The sequence below is a fragment of the Poecile atricapillus genome, chromosome Z (genome assembly GCF_030490865.1).
Source record: "Poecile atricapillus isolate bPoeAtr1 chromosome Z, bPoeAtr1.hap1, whole genome shotgun sequence".
Taxonomy (NCBI): Eukaryota; Metazoa; Chordata; class Aves; order Passeriformes; family Paridae; genus Poecile; species Poecile atricapillus.
The window spans coordinates 70,520,334-70,539,273 of NC_081289.1; the positions used below are offsets into that span (position 1 = coordinate 70,520,334).

General features: G+C 43.7%; 1 protein-coding gene across 2 annotated transcripts; it reads right to left on the bottom strand.

Annotated features, from left to right (window-relative positions):
* Positions 1–7,457: 7,457 nt before the first annotated feature.
* On the bottom strand, positions 7,458–18,820 carry TAL2 (TAL bHLH transcription factor 2). 2 transcript variants are annotated; one of them, XM_058825954.1, is made up of 2 exons: positions 18,696–18,820; positions 7,458–10,315 (listed from the first exon to the last, which is right to left on the bottom strand). In XM_058825954.1, exon 2 carries the CDS (start codon positions 10,303–10,305, stop codon positions 9,952–9,954), a length of 354 nt encoding a protein of 117 aa, XP_058681937.1. In that variant the 5' UTR covers positions 10,306–10,315; positions 18,696–18,820; the 3' UTR covers positions 7,458–9,951. The 2 variants fall into 2 exon arrangements, with proteins under 2 accessions (XP_058681937.1, XP_058681936.1); XM_058825953.1 differs by lacking the exon at positions 18,696–18,820 and adding an exon at positions 11,206–11,310.
* Positions 18,821–18,940: the final 120 nt, after the last annotated feature.

An 18,940-nucleotide genomic window follows, 5' to 3' on the forward strand; every position in this document is an offset into this window, starting at 1 on the left:
CATGCAGTAAGTCCTGCATTCACTGTATTTTCTGTGCTACATATATCAGTAAAAGCCCAGATCTTTAAAGTTCATTAGCTATCAGTGGATTTTAAGTGTTCCAAGAGCTCCAGGCATGTAGCATTCAGGGAGCGTAGGATCTGGGATTGCTGAGTGTCTCAGATTTAAAGTTGTTTTTTAATCAGGTCTATTTATATGAAATGTTACACAGCTCATAAAAATACTGTTTGGTTTGGATCACATCTGATAAGCTTCCCTGCTTCCCAGGGAAAAGAGAGAAAAGCAAGGCACGTTTCCATGCATACCGTGAACACAGATGCTTCCAACATCTGACAATTTCAAAATACTCTTTATACTCGAATTTAACCTGGTAATCTTACATTTCTGGTACCTTTTTTCTGCTGCTTTGCTGAGTTGCTCCATTCACAGTGTTATTTAGAGCTAATTTTATTAAGTACTGATATATGCCTTGTGAGGCACTGCACATTCAGCAAATGAGAGCTCAAATAAAGAAGAGTAATGCTGGCAAGATACTGCAAAATACTACCCTATCAGGTAAACTTCATGTAATACCCTAATGCAAATGCAACTGAACCCAAGACTAGACCTGAGATGGCAGCTTCAGGGTAGTCATTTTACCTCTTCCATTAGCTTTCATAAAATGGTGTCCAGAGGCATTCTTCTTAGAGGTGCAGGACTGAACAAACAGTCTGTTCTGCATGAGAAAGAGGAGCTGTCCTATTTCAGGCAGAGTGCAGAGCTACCCTCTTCCTTCTCTCTCCCATTTTCCCTTGTAATAACAAAGGAAATGTGGAGATACTTGACTGGGCACAGTTCTGGGCAAACAACTCTAGGCTTGAGCAGAAGGCCTTGACTGGATGATGTCAGGGGGTCTCTGCCAATGTAAACAGTTTTGGGGTGGCTTTAATCTTGAAATTTTTTTTCCATACCCTTTATATATTTTTTTCTAAGGGTTGTTTGCTGGCCAGTTCCAGCTGCAGCAAAGATGATGTAAAATCAAACTGGGATTCTGTTAGCTCCTGCAGAGGAAAAAGTCCAAGCTAAGAGTTATGAGCTTGTGTCTGCAAAGTCACTGCCCATTATTCAATAAATTTCGAGTGCATTGTCAGTCTAATTGGACAGATGAGGGTGTGTGTGCTCAGAAACTGTCTAATGCCATAGCTACCATCTGACAAACAATTTGTGGACCGTACTTCAACTACTACTTCTGGGAAGGATTAGTTAAGGAGGAAAAAAAAAAAAAAAGCAACATTCAACAGCAGACAGACTTCTCATTGTGCCCCTTCATTGTATATTCTCCATGTTCCCTTTTCTGCTCAGTGGCGCAGGCCAGTTTGGGACACTCTAAATTGTCAAGAGCAGCAAGGGGTTACCCGGAGTGTGCTTTGTTTGGCAATACAGACGGCGTTTTTTGTTAACTGACTTGAACCCATTGTCTGTGCACCCCCCTCCCAAACCTCTCTCCTGCCCTCACCACCCTTATCCCCAGCCTAGCTCACCCTTCGCAGATCCCCTTGCTTTGGGTTCATGAAGTACAAATTAGCATAATCAGATTATCTGCATGGGGTTGTTCAGCACGGAGCTGAAAAGGAAGAAAAGAAAAAGTGGCTCACAAAGAGAAGCCCTGAGGAGGGCAGAGCGGGTGGCATTGCTGTTGTGCTGTGGTGCTGAAAACTTGCACCTGCATAGCAAGCAGATCCTCTTCTCACTAAGGACTCTTAGATGGTATTAAAGCATAGGAATTACTTGGGGGGAGGGTAAGGACACTGAAAGGATGACAGGAGAGCTGGGATGGAGAGGAGAGGAGAGGATCTCTCTCCTCTGGCTCAGAAAAACAGTTTGATTTCTATTCATCGTGGAGAGGAGATCATCTTGGTAATCTGGCCTATCAAGATAAGACTTTTAGAGTTTCTGCAGGAGACTGATAAGAAGTGGTAGGAAAAAAAAACCATCTGTCTAGGGGCAGGCTATGTGTCTGTTGTGGGGGGAGGTCGATTCCTGGGTATTTTCTATAGTGGACTTGCCTTGCTAAGAGTAGTAAACAATCTGCTTGATTGCCTTAGTGCCTGCCCTAATTCTCTTCTTTCTGCCCATGCTGGGAGATGAATGCCCCCAGAGGACTCAAGACTCAAATCTGTAGCCACAGGTTTTAAAAGCAGCTAGGGGCTCTATACGCCTGTGTACTCAGGAACACGGGATTAAATTACTTGAAGGTTCCTGTTTTTAAAAGTATCTTCAGGCTGCTTCTACTACCAGCTCTTACAGCTGAATTGTCTGACCAGTCACCCTGGTCTTTCTGATGTATCTTAAAAGCACATATGGACAGAGATTACAAGAAAAACACCCCAAAAAGCAATCATGGCAACCCTAAAATATTTCAAGTTGAGCCCTTGAGATCAAGAGTCTTATGGACAGCCCCAGCCCTAGAGTTTTTCAGTGCTTCAGAGAGTCAGGATAAAAGGAAACATGAATGTCAGGGTAAGTCAAGCTTTGAGGCAGTATTTATGACAAGCTCCTGCCTAACTGAAACCTCCAGTTTTCAAGAAGTACTGTCTTTGGTTTGATTTATCTTAACAGCACCACACAGAGAGCTGCTGGAAATATTTAACTGATTAAGTTGTGATAAATAGCAGAGAAACTTTTTTTTAAACTATTATCTTAGCAGTATTTTCAATTATTTGAATTTAAAAATTTTACTTTAGCAACTTACAGCTCTACTGTTGAAGCAAATAAAAAAATATATTTCATAATCAGAAACACGAAATCAATGTATGTCTGTTTTGGTTCAGGAGCCTGTGCTTTTGACAAATACTTGAGATTAATAGAAGCTACTACATCAGAATTACTGAGCTGGCAGTTTGAATTACTTGTTAGATATAAGAGAAACAAGGTGATGTTACTCTGTTTTCTGCAGATGACATATACTGGAGTCATAGAAAAGAAGTCTATGTCCCTACAACAAGTGTAGTGTCCATCCAGGTTATGTCAGGTATGGTTAATTCATCCTCCATGCTTTCACTGGCAATCTGTCTTGTTTCCATTTTTTTCACTTAAATTATTCTTTAGTCTGAAAGTAGAATTATTTTGATTATAAAGACAAAGTTTGTGTGTTTTTGTTTGCAAACACTTAAATGGATTTCAGGGAGATGATAAAGTTAATATAAATCAATAGATAATAGATAGACAGAAAGATATAAAGACAGGCATGTCTGTTTTTTTTGTATTTGCTGTATCTGCTCAGCTATTCCATTCAAAATTGACAGGTAAAATTATGCTGCTGAAGTTACCTGCCATGACTTTCTCACTTCTAAACCTGAGAGCTGAGGAACACCTGTTTGCATTCCACATGTCGATGCAGAAATGTGGCCTTTGAGATTGGGCTGTCCTGTGCCAAGCACAGTGGCTGTGCATGTTCACCAGACAGCAGCTGGCTGCTCTTCTGTGCCTGAAAATTTGGGAAAAATTCAGGAGGAAGAGCCAGAACAGGCAGCTCCCTTCAGTATTGAGTTATTTCAGTTGCCTTTCAAGTGGTGGGAATATTTCCCACCCAAGCAGGCTGTGCCAGCACCAAGTGCTCTTGGCAAATCCAATCTGCCAGTCTCACTCTCTGTAGAGAACTCTCAACTGGCAGCTGACTTTTTGCCATACAATCCCACAGAGATCACTGCAAAGCCTCTCAGCAGGACCAGATTCTTCCTTCTGAAATACCTTTTAACCTACAGGCAGTAAAATATTTCAGATCACGGTCAACTGGTCGGAGATCCTGTGGTTAACTAGGTCTGATAGCCTTCACTCAAGGTGCTTTTAGGCATTGCAGTTTCCTCTTGAGAGTTCAGGTATTTCCAGTAAGTCTTAAAGCTTTTTAAAGCTGGAATTTAGCACTGTGAAGTCTTGAGCTGAGGGAATCCATGGTTTTCATTCTGGTTGGTTGTAAATCAATGTATCAGAGCACAGCAATTCTGCTGTGATCTGAAGGCAGGGTTAATATTGTCTGCTCTCAGCCTTTCTCAGCTCCAGGACTGAGCAGTGCTGTCTGCCAGGGTTTGCCAAATGCAGTCACCAAGAGAAAATCAATGCTAATCAATGTCTACAGACAGGGCTGGAAGCTGAACACCTCCCTGGAGTCTTACTGACTGCAGCCTGTCATCCTTTAGCTTTTCATTAAGGTTTTACGCTACCTAAGAGTCTGTCTTTCAAGGTGTAGAGCAGGGAATTTCACAGAAAGTGAGGGACCTTCCCTGGCTCTAAGGTACTGTGCCCCAGCCATCTGCAGAGAGGTGTATGCAGGGAAACCTCTGCTGCTCTGTGCTTGTGTATGGAGGCTAGCTTTGGAGCAAGCTGCGGGCCCCATGGCCTGCCAGCCCTGCCTGAGAAGCTAGCCTGGGAAATTCATGGGAGGATTCAAAACAATCCTCAAAGACACAAAACAGCCTGCAGGTGCTGTTTGTCTGTTCCCGTGTTTTCCTTGCAGGAGAAAGTCAGGGGGTGGTGAACCCCACTGACCAATGATGGTAATGTAGTACTTTGCTAACCAATAAGAGTTTCCTTTCTGTACTTTCGACGAACTAGTCTATATAACATGACTGTAACAATAAACTAGAGATTCTCTCCTGTTCTGACTCCCTTGAGAGTCCGTGTCGTTCTTCCTGCCGTTCCCAATTAGAACGACACTTGTGAGTACCTTTCATTGCATGCCAGCATAAAAGTTAGAGACTTCATCTGAATCCACAGAAGTCTCACTGACTTCTTCCTGCCCTTCATCCTGAACATCTTGCTGTTTTGTGACATTGACACTTAGCAGGACAGATGTACTGGCTGCTCTTTGCCTCTCTTTCTGACTCTCAGTGCTGAGGTGTCTCTTCTCCAAAAGAAGTTTGTCACAGGGTCCTTCCTTGTGCTGTGCTGGGTTTGCAATCCAAGGCAGCAAAACAAACTGTAGAGGGGTGGGATGTGTGTTTGTGTGCACATATGGAAAGGGAGTGGAGTGAGAATACAATGGGATGATGCTCTGTTCCTTACAGAGAGGAGCTGGACCAACTCAGTGCAAAGAAAATGCTGTCCATGTCTTACAGAGGTAACAAAATTGAATAAATTCAACCAAATATAGGTATTGACTGGACACAGGGCAATCTCTACCTGCAGTAACCCAAGTAGTTTTTTGAGCTGTTTCTTCCACCTACCTTCTCCCCTCTGATTCTCTCAGCACCTGCTGTATTAAAAATACAATTACAGCCTTGAAAAGTGGTGGATTTAGACTCTGTCACTGTGTCAATGACCTTTAGTGACCCCTGCCCCACAGGTCAGTAGTTAAGTCGTCCATTCTCTCCACCTCCTTTCATCACCCAGCCTTCAAAGAACAAAGCCAGATCTGCCTTGATCACACTACTTTAGCCATGGTCATTGCATAGCATTCCCTAGCAGCAAAGAAATTTGTGGGAACTGGTTACATACTGGAAGATAAGTTGCTAAATGGTTCATGAACCATATGCCTGTGAAACACGTTAGTGCTGCACCTTTACTTTTTGTTTAGAACCAGGTGCTAGGATAGATCTTAGTGTCCTAAAACAACTCTGCTTTGCCATTTAATGTGGCTGTCTCGGGAATCCTGTGAGTCCCCCTCTGTGACGCTCATTGTACCTTCCTCCCCCCTGATTTAGACAAGGTACAGCAAACAAGGCTGCTGAGTACACGCCTCACCACAAAGTCTTTCTCAGCGTGGTCAATGCTCCTGAAACCACGAGGCACCACACATGTGGGACCTCTCTGTGCATTGTCCAGTGCCAGGCACAGCATGTTCACATCCCTCAGGATCTGAATCCACAGAAGCTCAAGCCAAAACCCAGATTGCAGACCTGCCCTTCCTCTAACCACAGGCTGGCCATCACTGGGACTCATGCACAAGACTACGGCATCCTTTCAAGATACATCTGCAACTTACTCCTTTCCTTACCCAGCCTAAATATCCAACGTCAATCATATTCCACAACCACAATGGGGATATTGAGAAAGTGGACGTGATGGGTGTCAGTTCCTTTAGGCTCTCTGACAGGTGAACAGCGGCAGAATTTCTTTCCTGCCTCTGGAAAGAGTAATCCTCATTTGAGCTGAAATGTGAAGCTGTATTCTTCCACTGATCCTGTTAGAAATTTCAAGTAAAGTGAAAAAACCTCAGTGTCTCACCAGGAGATACCAAGGATGCTTCTAGAAAATGCCACCTTAGCTGGTCTTCCTTGCAATATTGACAGCCACAGCTTCACAGAAAAAAAAAAAAAAAAAAAAAAAAAAAATGCTGTTCATACAACCCAATTCAGCACTGCTAGTTACAACTAGGGGACATAGGGTCCTGGGGACTAAGGATATTTTCGTCATTTGTACTAAGGTTTTGCCACTGCAACAACATATCTGAGACAACTTCAGCCAACTCCAAAAAACTTGATACATCTCTGTGGCACAGGTCCATTATCTGACAGCACTGTAGTGGCATGGCTGTACCATGCCCACTTCCAAAGGAGGGATTGCCACATGATTCTCAGCATACAAACTAGTTTGGCATCACTTCCTGGAAGCAGAGGGCTCTCTCTAAGGTGACATTGTCTTGCTTAGTATAAATACATGCTGGACATCACACATAAATGCACTTCAAACTGCACATTTGCTGATTTCATGAATTTTGTATATTATTCATTGAGACTATGCTTTCCTGACACACATTCTGTGCAGAAATTGCTCTCTTGGTGTCCATAGAACACTCTCAGGGATGTGAGACATCCAGTCAAGCATGAAACTGAAACTGTCCCTGTGATCCAGTGATTTCCCATTTCTTCCTCACAACTTCTGCATCTGTCACCCTGGTGCTTGCTCCCCCTCTCCCAGCCTCAGATTCCGTTGGGGATTGGATTGTTCTCACCAGATGTTAGCCAGAAAGAACAGCTTTATATCCTAAGCTCCACTCAATTTTGAATTAATTTTTATCTGAACCTGGACTCCTGTTTGAATCTTTAGCTTGTGCCTATCTGAACATCTCCAGATAACAGTGGACTCCAAATTAATTCTTTAGAGTGTCTTATGCTTTGTAAAATGAAGTTGATTAAAATCTTTTGAATTGTGAATGTTTGGAATGTTGCACAATGGTATTTTAGTTATTTGTCATTTTCAAGGGCCAGTCAAAATCTTCTTAGCACATAGATGGAAGTACAATATGAACTAAAAGTGTAAGAAATTGTAATAAACAAAGAGTTCCTGTCATTATTCATCATCTGATAATGTTGTTTCTACCACCAGGATTCTTGCGTAAGAGACAGTAGAAGAATCCTCTGCTGGAAATTACATCCTAAGGTCTTTGGGATCCTCTACCAAGTGGTGTGCAAATGTAAAATGAAATTTTAAAGAAGTTTAGAGCAACGAAGATTAGTTTCTTAAATAATTTATTTGGAATATATTAGGTGTTTAATAACATCATATAGCACAAAATGTTATCAGTTGCACCGTATTTGTTCATGATGACACAGATAAGAAATCCCCAAAACACAAGAAGAAACTTGACCAAAAAAAAGAAATCTTTGGTAGAGAGATCTAGAGAAAAACTTGCTGAACGTGACAGTAGGAAGCCCCTAAGCTGAAAGGAGATCAAAGAAAACAGTGATACCCAAAGCAATAACAAGAAGGGAAGATTTTTAGCCTAGAAAATACAACAAGCATGTTATGTTACAAAATTGCCAGTTTTTCTTTCCCCTTCCCAACATGACAGCTGCTCACAAGATGTTTTTCCTCAATGCCTTGGTGATGTGTGTTTCCTAGGATAGCAAGTGACTGATAGACCCAGCAGCACCAACATGCCTCAGCAGGAAGTGCTGAGATTTTGCTTGGACTAATTTGTCCTGCTGCAAGCCCAGCAAGCTGGAGGAAAGCTGGGAGGAGGATGTGGCTCATTACCTTTGTGGTGCCATGAAGAGGGGGCTGTGGCCCCATTTAGTCACATTAAGGTGGGCAGAGGTGGGGAGAAATGAACCGTGCGAAGGACTCTCAGTGCCTTTCCACTCAGCTGCTCCCCAGGGCAGTCCTGATAGCTCACAAACCCAGGGATAAGCAAACTATTAGCAGTGTTCAGAAAGGAAAACAAATCAACATGAACCCTTTCAGGTTTTTTTTTCTTTTTTTCTTTCTTTCTTTTGGTCAAAATCTGTCCGCTGGCATGCCTGTACCTTACAGCACCAGAGCTGGATGGGCTGAGCTGTGCTCATGTCAGACCTTGGCTTTTGCCAGTGCTGAGGACAGCTCAGCATTCCCATAGCAGGAGCCAGCCCTGGTTTCTTTGGTGCACCTGGTGCTTGGTGAGGCTTTGAAAGGCAGCTCAGCTTCAGGTGCCATATCCTCTCATGCAGAAAGGCTGTCCATGCAGCATGAACAAACCCTAGTTCTGCTTTCTGAAAGCACCTCTTTGTCTCACGAACAAACAGAAACAGCCCAGGGACATGCCTTGGCTTACTAGAGCTAATTTTCTTCACCAGTCAGGAACAATTGTTTTTCTAAGCCTTGACATGTACCTTGGTCCACATGGAAATCAAGATGCACTTGTGTCAGTGGAAGCAGGGTCTCACCAGAAAGCCACTCTGCTTAAACCTGGTGGCATTTTCTCTGCTGTTGTGGGCTGCTTGTAAGTGACATAAGCTGACCAGGCCTTGGCTGGCATGGGTTATAACTCAGTCAGGAAATTAAATTGGATTTTTTTGTGGGCAACAATAACCTACCTAGTGGCCATTTTCATGAAACCTCTTTTCATGCAGCTTATACAGTGTGATGGTTGGTGCTTTTCCTACAGAGAAGTGACTCACAAATGGAAGATATTTACACCAGTTTCTTTGTCCTTGCTTCACTGGCCCGTTTGGGATAGTGTCCAGGTGTGAGAAGAGCAAGCTAGAGCAGGTGGAAGCAGGTGGAAGCAGAAGAGCAAGCTAGAGCAGGTGGAAGCAGGGAGTTTCAGGGCAGTCAGCGAGGTATGCATGCATGACCACAGACTTAGTTTTGTCCATAAAGGTTTTCACAGTGCATCACTGAGGCCTTTGTCCTGGGACCTCCCTCCCAAAGAGGACCTCCCCCATTGCTACAGCTCCTACAGAAGAACGAAGTCATTGAGTCAGCAACCTCTTTGATGCACTTTTAAGGTAGCTGGGGCATAGTTGACCATCTTCCTTCATGTGCACGCTGCTATGGAGGAGATTTATTTTGCCTGTTGAACCCTATGAAACTCATCTATGACTATGCATTTTGTCATTTTAAATTGTCACTTTTTGCTTTAACCTAACATTTACTCTTGTTTAATGTGCTTTGCTCTGACGTAAGGGATCTCTCCAGTCTGATGAAGAAAGATGTAGCCAGGTTCAAGGGCTAGGACTTACATTAAAAAAAAAATAAAAAAATCAAGCTAGAAATAAGATCCACAAGTTCAAGAGTTAGTGCAATTAGTCCCTAGAACAACTCATAGAGGACTGTGTCAAATATCACATCTCTCAAAATCTTTCACTACCGAGGCCAGATGTCTGTTGTGGACAAATTTTGTGGTGCTGTCATAATTCATCATCTCAATAGTGTTTCCTTGAAATAGCATGGGAGAATAATCTCTTTCCCTGTCAGAAGCACTGAAGGAATTTCTGTGCCCTGATTTATGGAGGAGATCTGGGCAGAAGACTCTTCTGGCTTGGAGTCTGCCATGACAGCAGTGAGTCCTTCTAAGCTCCCAGAGACCACAAGTTCTCTGTCTTGACTTCCAGGTTTTTGCACGACCAAAGATTTCCTATCCTATTAAATAAAAATGCAAATTAAATAGCAATAAATATAAATAAATAATCACAATACATGGAAGAGCAACCCACAGATTCTGCCAGGAGAGAGGGACTATCATACTAACACAGAGACTGCACATCTCATTGTCTGCTAGGGAGATGATGCCTCCGACCAACACTCTGCTATATTGCTGCTCATGCCGGGACAGGAGACACCACAGTTTTCAATCAGTGTCAGCTCTTCCATGCTCTGCAAGTGTGGGGCTTGCTGGAAGAATCCCAGGATGCTGCCCCGAGCTGCCACTGCTGTCTGCTGCAGGCCTGGCTCTCCCAGGACCTTGACAAGGAAGTTGATGTATCTCATGGCCAACCGGAGTGTCTCATTCTTGCTCAGTTTTTTGTCTGGTGGGTGGGTGGGAATAAGCTTCCTCAGCTTGGCAAAGGCACTGTTGACGTTTTGCTGCCTCCACCTCTCCCTGGTGTTGGTGAAGATCTTCCTTGTCATTCTTAAGGTGCTGCAAAGAAAAGGAGATGGTGAGTGAATGCTGGATACCCTTGGCTTTCACACAGGCTGCTTTTTTAGGGGCACTGTAACCTCTGGACCAGTGGCAAGCACAGAGTGGTGGTGCTAGGCTTCTAATTTTTACCCTCCCTGGCTGGTGCTCTTGTCCTGCATGTCCTTCACAGATTCACCCTAAAGTCATGATCAGAAGTATTAGAGATGCAACTGGGTGCCAGAGTTCAGTAAGAACTTCACAAAGGAGGTAAAGGAGTTTAATTCCATTTTATAAGCATTTGGTGCTGTTGCAAGCCCAGCTTCTCCAGGCTCCTCAGGGTTCCCCTGCAACAGAATTCCCAACAGAAAACACATTGTCATCCCACCAGGCTGTGTGAAAGTCACACAGGCACTTTTTATGGGGGAAAGCAGGCAGACCCAGTGCAGAACACATCCATGCTTTCCCAGCCTCATTTCACACCTCTCTGGAGGTGTGCTGCACCCAGCTGGCCCAAGCTTGGTGACTCCTGGCTGAAACTATGCCAGGTGGACTTCACCATGGAGCTTAGGTGAGCAGCCAGCCAACACCACAGACCTGTGTGACTGGTTATTTCTCCAGGGCTGCACCCGCCTGGTTCCCTGCCCAGCCCACAGTGGCTGCTCACTGCTGGTGCCACACTTTTCAGTCTGGCTTCTGCTTTAGCCTCTGAGAAATGCCAAGACTTAAACCATAAGTGCAAGAGGGAAAGTGTGATTCCTACAAAACATGCTGGCATCCCAGACAAAACTGCTCCCCAGTAGTTCCCTGTCCACCCTCACAGAGCCAAGCAAAGGGAGCCCCATGCCCAGAGCAGAACTGGCAGAGGGTACTGAGGCAAGGGGTGCACAGTCATTTTAAATGCTATTTACCAGAGAAATTGCCAAAAGTTCTTTCTGTTGTCCTAACTGTTCTCCCACCACCATGGGAAACTGTCTTCCCTTCTCTCCCACAGAAATGGAGGAGTCTGTCTTCTGAAGCAGCTTTTTATGCCAATGGCACACAGACAGTTGGAGCAGGGAAGAACTATCCACAGCCAAGAGACTAAAGGACAAATGTTTCCACTTACCCTTTTAAGCATGTGAAAACCTCAGCTTTTTATACTCATTGGCAAGCCCTTCTTTAAAGTAGTAGTCCCATAAAGGGGAGGGGAGAGCAGAGGGAATAGCATCCTTCATCCTCAGGAAGAGGAAACTTTGGGATGACAGCCCAGCTGTGATCCTGTTTCCATCTGAAGCAGCCTTACACCATGTAAGACACTTGGGGTTCACCAAATTACATGGTAAAAGTCCAAGGGAATAAAGAAACACAAATGTGACTCACAATTAAATTGAGATGCCCTGTCAGGGAGCCAAGGCAGGGAAGTTCCTGCCCAGCTCCTTCAAGTTCCAATCCATCATGGATTGCCAGCTGCCAGGGGAACACAGCTGCAGTATTATAAATCCAATTACAGCTGTGTTCAGAGATCTCTGGTCAGAGATGCAGCCAGTACTGGCACACCCCTGTATGCTGTAAATGGCTGCTCCTGCTGACACAGGAGCCTCTTGACCCTGGCCTTTACATTGCTAATACATTTCTATTTTGGTAGAAGTCTGAAATTGCTGTCATGTCTTTAGGGGATGAGAAAATTTTCTCATCAAATTGGCCTTGCTTCATGAGAGGCTCCTTTTTAAAACCAAACCCTTATATTCCAGGTTGCTGAGAGTTTTTCTCATATTTTGTAGACTTACATTAAGACTCATTGCTTGACCCAAATGGGGATTATAGCTCTCTTTTTATTTATTTATTTTTAATTGTTCTGCTACTCCATGTATCATTTTTGCTCTGTGCTGTGGGAACAAATCTGCCTGGTGCTTTTCACCTACCTCAAACATGCTGCATGTACCTTTCTGACAAGAACACTGCCACGTCAGTGGTACAGATTTAAACATTGTCTTCCAGTGCTTCCCTGTACTGCAATGTTTTCAGTGCCCAAGGCAAAACTTTTGCCTTTAGAGATTTATTCTTCCAAGCAGCTGTTCAGATCCACGTGAAATGCAGAATGCCACCTGCTTCTTTCTTTGTCTTCTGTTTTGATTGAATTTTTTTCTTTGCCTTTTCTTTTTTTTTTCTTCTGAAGAAATACTTATCTGTACAAAGGTAGTTATTTTTTGTAAACATAGGAAAAATTATTTGGGCTTCCTTGTTTCTTCTGATGGGTTGACTGGACTGTATTTTGCCAGGCCTTTGGGTCTCTGCATGGTAATTCTGCCGTGTGGGTCAGTGTTCACTGGGTATCTGTTTACATCTCAGCTACAAATACCAAGAGAGAGTCTGCTTCTTGTCTTCCTCCTGATGCAGACAGCCCCCTGCACAGCACTCCAGGAAAGCAGGTTAACACCCAGCCCTGGTGCTGTGAACATGCCCTCTTGTCCTGTTAGTGTTGTTATTGGTGGAGAAATAAACCCAGCCTACTCCTTCACACTGTGCTTTCTTTGTCTCTGCACTCATGCCTTTGGAAAGGACAATGCTATGTTTGTGGTCACAAGCCTTGTCAGCAAACAGATGTCTTTGTGAGAACAGCTCCTGCTTTACACTTCAAAAATGTGTGTTTGTATTTCTGACGTTTATTCGAGATCAGCAAACAACAGCTCCTTTCCTTTCCCAGTGCCTCCTCTTGCAGGGATAGCTCTATGGGGAGTTTTGTTTCAGGTGTAAGCCACCTCAGTATGTCTCTCCACTTGAAATTCTTCTCCTTTATGCCTTTACTGGTGTGGGTTTCCTGTTGTTGCGTTTGGAGTTTCCATTAGAAACATAACAGAAAAATTATCCATGTCCAATCCTGCAGTAATTATAATCTTTCAGCACAGCTTTTTGCTCTATTCACCTACACATCCCCTCTAGTTCTCTGTAACCACAGCACCTTCTAGTCAAAATGCAGCCAGTTTGCTGGCAAGGGATCTGATTTCCATTTCTTTTGTCTTGTTCCCTTCCTTCTTTTCCTTCTCTCCAACCCTTCTCACCAAACTTGTCTTTCAATATATTATTTGCAACTTCAGGTCTTTGTAATTTTGCACAACTGAGCAATGTATTCTTTAGCTTTCTCTGATGTGCTGTATAAAATACATGTCATCTACTGTTTGTGTGCTGCTTGTATCCCATTGGTCTGTTTTAAATCTGTGCAGAAATCATCTGTTTGCACAAATAATGTACAGATTTATTGTGTTAACCTGCAGGTTTGGACTCTGCTCACCTTTCCTAAACACAGATTAATGGCCCCACATTTAGCTGACAATTAAAAATCCAGAAAGACATCAGTTTAAATTCAAGAGGATTCACAGCAATGTAAATTTGTAAGTTTACACCATTTTCACTGGGAGAATTGCTTTGAAGGACAAAAATTTTCACTAAGGAAAGGATTTAACTCAGGTCAAGAGGGCATGTCCAAAAGTAGGAGGTAAATGCAGTTTCATGAGCTAAGGTGCACATGTGTCACATGTAAAGAGAATTATGCAAAGAAATAACCCAAACAAATCAGCTCCAACAGCCAGAAAGAGGGAAAACAAACAAACAAACAAACAAAAAAACCCAAAGGAAATACAAGCCACCACCACCCATCAAAAAGATAACTGAAACTCTTTGCACCCCCAGCCTACCTATTTGAAAAATATTAAAATGTGTGGCTGGCAGAACACTGTCTGCTTTAAATGCAGGCGCAAGTTTCACCAGACAAAAGACTGAAGGGCAGAAGAGATGAAGACCTCTCCCGTAGCAGCAGTTCTCCTCTCCATGCAAAAGCCTTTCAGGCAATTCAGTCAGCAGCAGCAGCAGCAGCAGCAGCAGAGCAGCTTAGGCACAAAGCACATCTCTGCCAGATTCCCCAGCAAATGGCCCCCAAGCCAGTGGTTAATGTCTGAGGGCTGGCAGGGGACTCGCCGGGAGCCCGGCACTCCGTCATAATTAACAGGATGCTATTAACTAAAGATCTTGGACGAGAAAGGTCCTCCCTCAAGTTATACTTCTGACCTCGGTGAAGTTAAATCCATGTTGAAACTGGCCACTGGAGACCTGCTCCTGCAAATCTTAATCAGACAGCAGATGCCTGCTGCCACCAAGAATTGGAATGCATCTAGTAAACCTGTGGTGCCGCACCATCACTCCACAGGGGAAACCCAGTGCCTGCTAAAATTGGTAATTTAACACATTGCACTGGATTTTGTAAAGTCCCCCCAGCCCTTAAGTAAATGGCAACAGAAGAGCAGATGGTGCCTGTTTCCTCTACCAGGCAGGTGCTTGTGAGCCTGGTCTGCCATGGGGAGCAAAGATTCCCCAGCTATCACTCCTTGCTGCTGTGCTTTGTTTGCTTTGCATCCCATTGATTTGGGTAAAAGGAAAAAGGGGAAACTCAGTTTCCCTCTTCAGTTTCACACAACTTCAGAGCATGGTGCTCAGCTTCATGCAGAGGGCAGGATTGAGCATGATCTAAGGTATCACAAGACAAAACACTACTTATTGCTGACATGCAACTTTAGGTTTTTTTCCCCCCATTCCCTAAGAGGAATAAAGTCACTCCTCGAAGTTTAACCATTAAGAGTTTGCTGTGTGACTGCTTGGATTTCAGGGACTTTCTTTGGTTTGGAAGGGGAACTAAGGGCAGAGGGGACAATGAACCCCAGCCTGATGGATTGCATGGGGAGCAGCTCACGTCTAGCTACAGGCTCTTCCCCCCAGCTTTCCTCAGCTCATTTTCCCATTGCTGCCTCCCTGTATCTCAGTGCTGACCCTTCCCAAAGTGCCTCCCCACCTGAAATCCCACAGGTGCATTGGTGGATAAGAACACATCTCAGTGCTGAGAGTGAATGCTGGTTCTCTTGCCTCAAGCAAAGTCCTTTTTCTTTCTTTCCTTTTTTTTTTTTCCCCTGCTCCTCCTTGACCCTCCTGCTCATAAACCTCTGCAAGATTTGTAGAAAAAAAAAAATAAAAAATTGTCCATTGTATGTAAGGATTTGTGTGTTAGAGCAGACACAAGCACAGGGTGGCCCAGCCTTGTGGTGCTGGTGTAATGAATAAAAGCCTGTCCCCGCATCCTCAGGGTGATTCCTTACACTATCAGTGAACTTCATTTTATTTCAAATAAGATGTGGGAAGAGGAACTTCAGGAGAAAACAAGGGCTCCTTTCTATGCCTCATGCCTCTGTTGGGAGTGTTATCTGACAATCACACCACAGAACACAGTAGAGCAGAGCAGCAAAAGCACTATAAAAAACCAGTCCATGCTGACACAGTGATTTACCTTTTTTAGAGTCTGTAAATCTAGGACAAAATGCACATAGTAGAATCTCTGCTTCTGGGAGCTCTCCTGTCTAAGGGCAGCATTTACAAAAACACTTACGGCCCCACTTTTGCTCTCGCTGAACCTTTAGAAAAATGAAATCACTGGAGTTTTCAAAAGCAGCTATGTGAAGGTCTCAGGATAAGTAATCCTTCGTTTTTGGGGTTACTACACTGCATGGGATCCCAGTTTCAGGGGCCAGGTCTTTCACCTGACCCAGGGCTGCCTCTGGGCTGCTGAACTTTGTAATCCAGCTGCCCTCCTGGAGGGTGCAGGTCTTCAGCAGCAGAGAGTTCTCTGCTTTCTGAGACAAAAAGACTCCACAGCATGCACACTGTGGCATCATGCCCTCTAGGCCTGTCTCGGGAAAGGAAGATCTGCAAAGCAGTGAATGGGCAGCCAGATGGGGTTTGGGAGAGCACAAAATATGTGGCCAAGAACTTGATGATAGCGATAAAGATGTAGTTCAAGAAAAGGCTATTCTGTACATGAGAGTGGGCTTTTTTGGAGTTTGGGGTTTTTTTGGTTGTGGTTGTAGGGTTTTCTTATGTGGCTCCCTTCTGCTCAATACATTTTATGGTTCTTTGCAGAAAGATTAGTTATACCACAGCTCTACACCAAAAAAATAAAGAACCCACTCATGGGCTGCAACAGCTTTTGCTAAATGGAGTTCCAGTGCATTGGCAGGGGCACGACAGCCTGCTAAGCTAAGAGAGGAACACTGCCAGAAGGTTTAGCCTTTATTTGCTGAAGTTGCACTTGTGTTATTTTCTGTTCCAGAGAATCTGAGAGTCTCTCTTGGAAGAGTGCTTCTCTGGCCTGAGTGCAAGTTCCTGTGGGTGTCCTTTAACAGCAGTCTCTGCCAAATTAACAGCCCAAATACTACATAGAGACACCCTCCCCATGCTTTAAGGTAAACACAGAGAAGAAAAACAGTTTAGTTCTGTTCCAGGAGTTCTTCATGTCTCTCCATTTTTATTTTTTTTTTCCCCAGACCCAGTGTGCAAAACCCTGTTCCACACTGATATTTCTCCCACCTCATCTCATCACTCATTCCTGCCTCCCTCTCTCTGTCATAACAAGGCAGGAGGGGAGCTGTGAATAGCAGAAACATTTGCTCTACCTGTGTTTGTCAGGAAGTCCACATCCTCCTTCCTGGAAGGGAGGAGGTAAGTGAGGAGTGGGACCAGATGCTGCATGTCTTACAGCTCAGCAGACAGCTGTCTGCAGCAACCCATGCCGTTAGAGAAGTTGTTGGGAGCAGAAAGGGGAAAATCCAGGTCTGCAAAGGACATATGCATCAGGGGGAACACAGATATTTATTATGTTTGGATGTGGCCCCCAAACAATATTTGCTTTTCCACTCTATCCACGCCTTCAAATCTGTCAGTGCAGCCAAAGCAAGACTGAAGGTCTGACAGCACCCAGTGCCGAGCTCTGTCTTCCTGCCTCAGCCCAAGCCAGGCTGCTGACCACCTAGGGTCACACCCGTGCCCGCCGTGCCTGAGACCAGAGGTCACCATGAGCACAGAGGAACATGGCCACCACAGCAAAATGTAGCTTTTGAAAGTCAGCAAACCACTGCAAGGCAAGGAGCACTACCCCATTTCCCCCCAAATGTCTTGCCACCAACCTCTGCGGGGCTGCTCCTGAGAGAAACAGGAACACAAAAATCATCCCTGCCTCAACCACCTGTGTTTATTCCACAAATTTCCTGCCTGGCATGCTGGCTCTGTGAGCACTTCATTTCTTGGATCACCTGCTCATATCACAACTACTGTAAAGGTTTATAGAAACAGGCAGTAAAAACAAGCTGCCGTTTATTTTAGGGTTTTTTCTCGTTGTTTAGCTTTGTGGTTGGTTGTTTGTTTGGCCTTGTTTTTTGTTCTTTTTTTTTTTTCTTTTTTTTTTTTTTTATGCCTGTGTGAAATAATATAGAAATGCATGGTGGAAAAAGATTCTGAAAATGAAATATTGTCCTGTAGTGTTACAAGGAAATTGGAAAGGATAGAGACAGCTACTTCAAAAGACATGCATGTTTTGCTATTTTATTAACTTTCTTAGGCAAATAGTTTTATGCAGAAGGCTACCCCTGGAAATAGAAATATATTTTATATTGGCAATTTCAAAAGTTTTTTCACAAATCCAAGAGACACTAATATTTAATAGAAGTGAAAAAAAAAAAAAAAAAAAAAAAAAGCAGCTAAGCTTTTCCTCCTACTTTTCCTCCTAAGTACACTGTTGAAGTCAGGAAAATTCAAATGCCTCTATATTTTACATCTCCATCAACTGTAACTCATATGACCAGTAAATTATGGAGCTATTTTTAAATATGTGAGGATTGGAATTTAAAACTGATTCCTTACACCTTTACCTGCTGACACTGTCAGTGAATTTCCACACAGTCTAGTGAATAATTAGTACACGATTATTTGTGCTTTTACAAGGAATTTGTTTTAAATATCAAACAGCATTGGAGGATTCACTTAAGTATTAGTTCTGAACTCAGGGAGTCTCTGATGCTCTGTCTAATCCTTTTGCACCAGTGCAATAACTGATTTACAGCAGTTTGCAGCGCAGTGAATGAGTTTGCCTAATGTGTAATTATACAGCTGTAAGAAAATCTCAGAATAGTTAAGAACAGTGATTATAAAATCACTTTCATTTCCTCCACATCTCACCACCAACATTTCTCTCAAAAGCAGTAAAGCCAATCAATATTTTCTTTTGGTAAGGTCTGACTGGGTCTCTGTGGATACTCAGAATTTTGAAAGAGAAGAAGATTGTCTTTCCACCTGATGAAGTGCGGCCACTTGTAAGTGGATGTTTGTCAGATGAGATGCCTTACTCTTAAATTTTTGGTGACAAGAACCAGAGATGCCACAATGAGAAATGAAAATCCAGCAAATCGGTAAGAGGCCCCTGCAGAAATCCTTTCCTTTAAGGATATTCCCTGCTTTGAGGGGAAATTTTGGCTTTTCTAAGAAAGTTTCAAGATAAGCCCAAAAGATGGGGGGATAGCTGTAAAGAGAAGAGGCCACTGTCACTTACTTTTCTGGTACTTGTGCCTCTGGAAACCTGGTTGGGGGGCGAACAGGCAACAAAATCAGACCCTTCCTGTGATTCTTTCCCGACTGCTTTTCCAGTGCCTGGCCACAGATCTTGCTCTTGCTGGAGTCAGCCTAGCGCTGGTCCCGGCTGCCTCATTTATAGAGTAGCAGGTCCTTTGTCTGGCGCGTGTCACCACTAGTCCTGGCAATCCAGGGAGCTTGTTTTGCATCTCCCAGGAGATTCTC

Excerpts from the sequence above, each read along its gene's own strand:
- TAL2 (XM_058825954.1), bottom strand. The coding sequence starts at position 10,305 with ATGACAAGGAAGATCTTCACCAACACCAGGGAGAGGTGGAGGCAGCAA.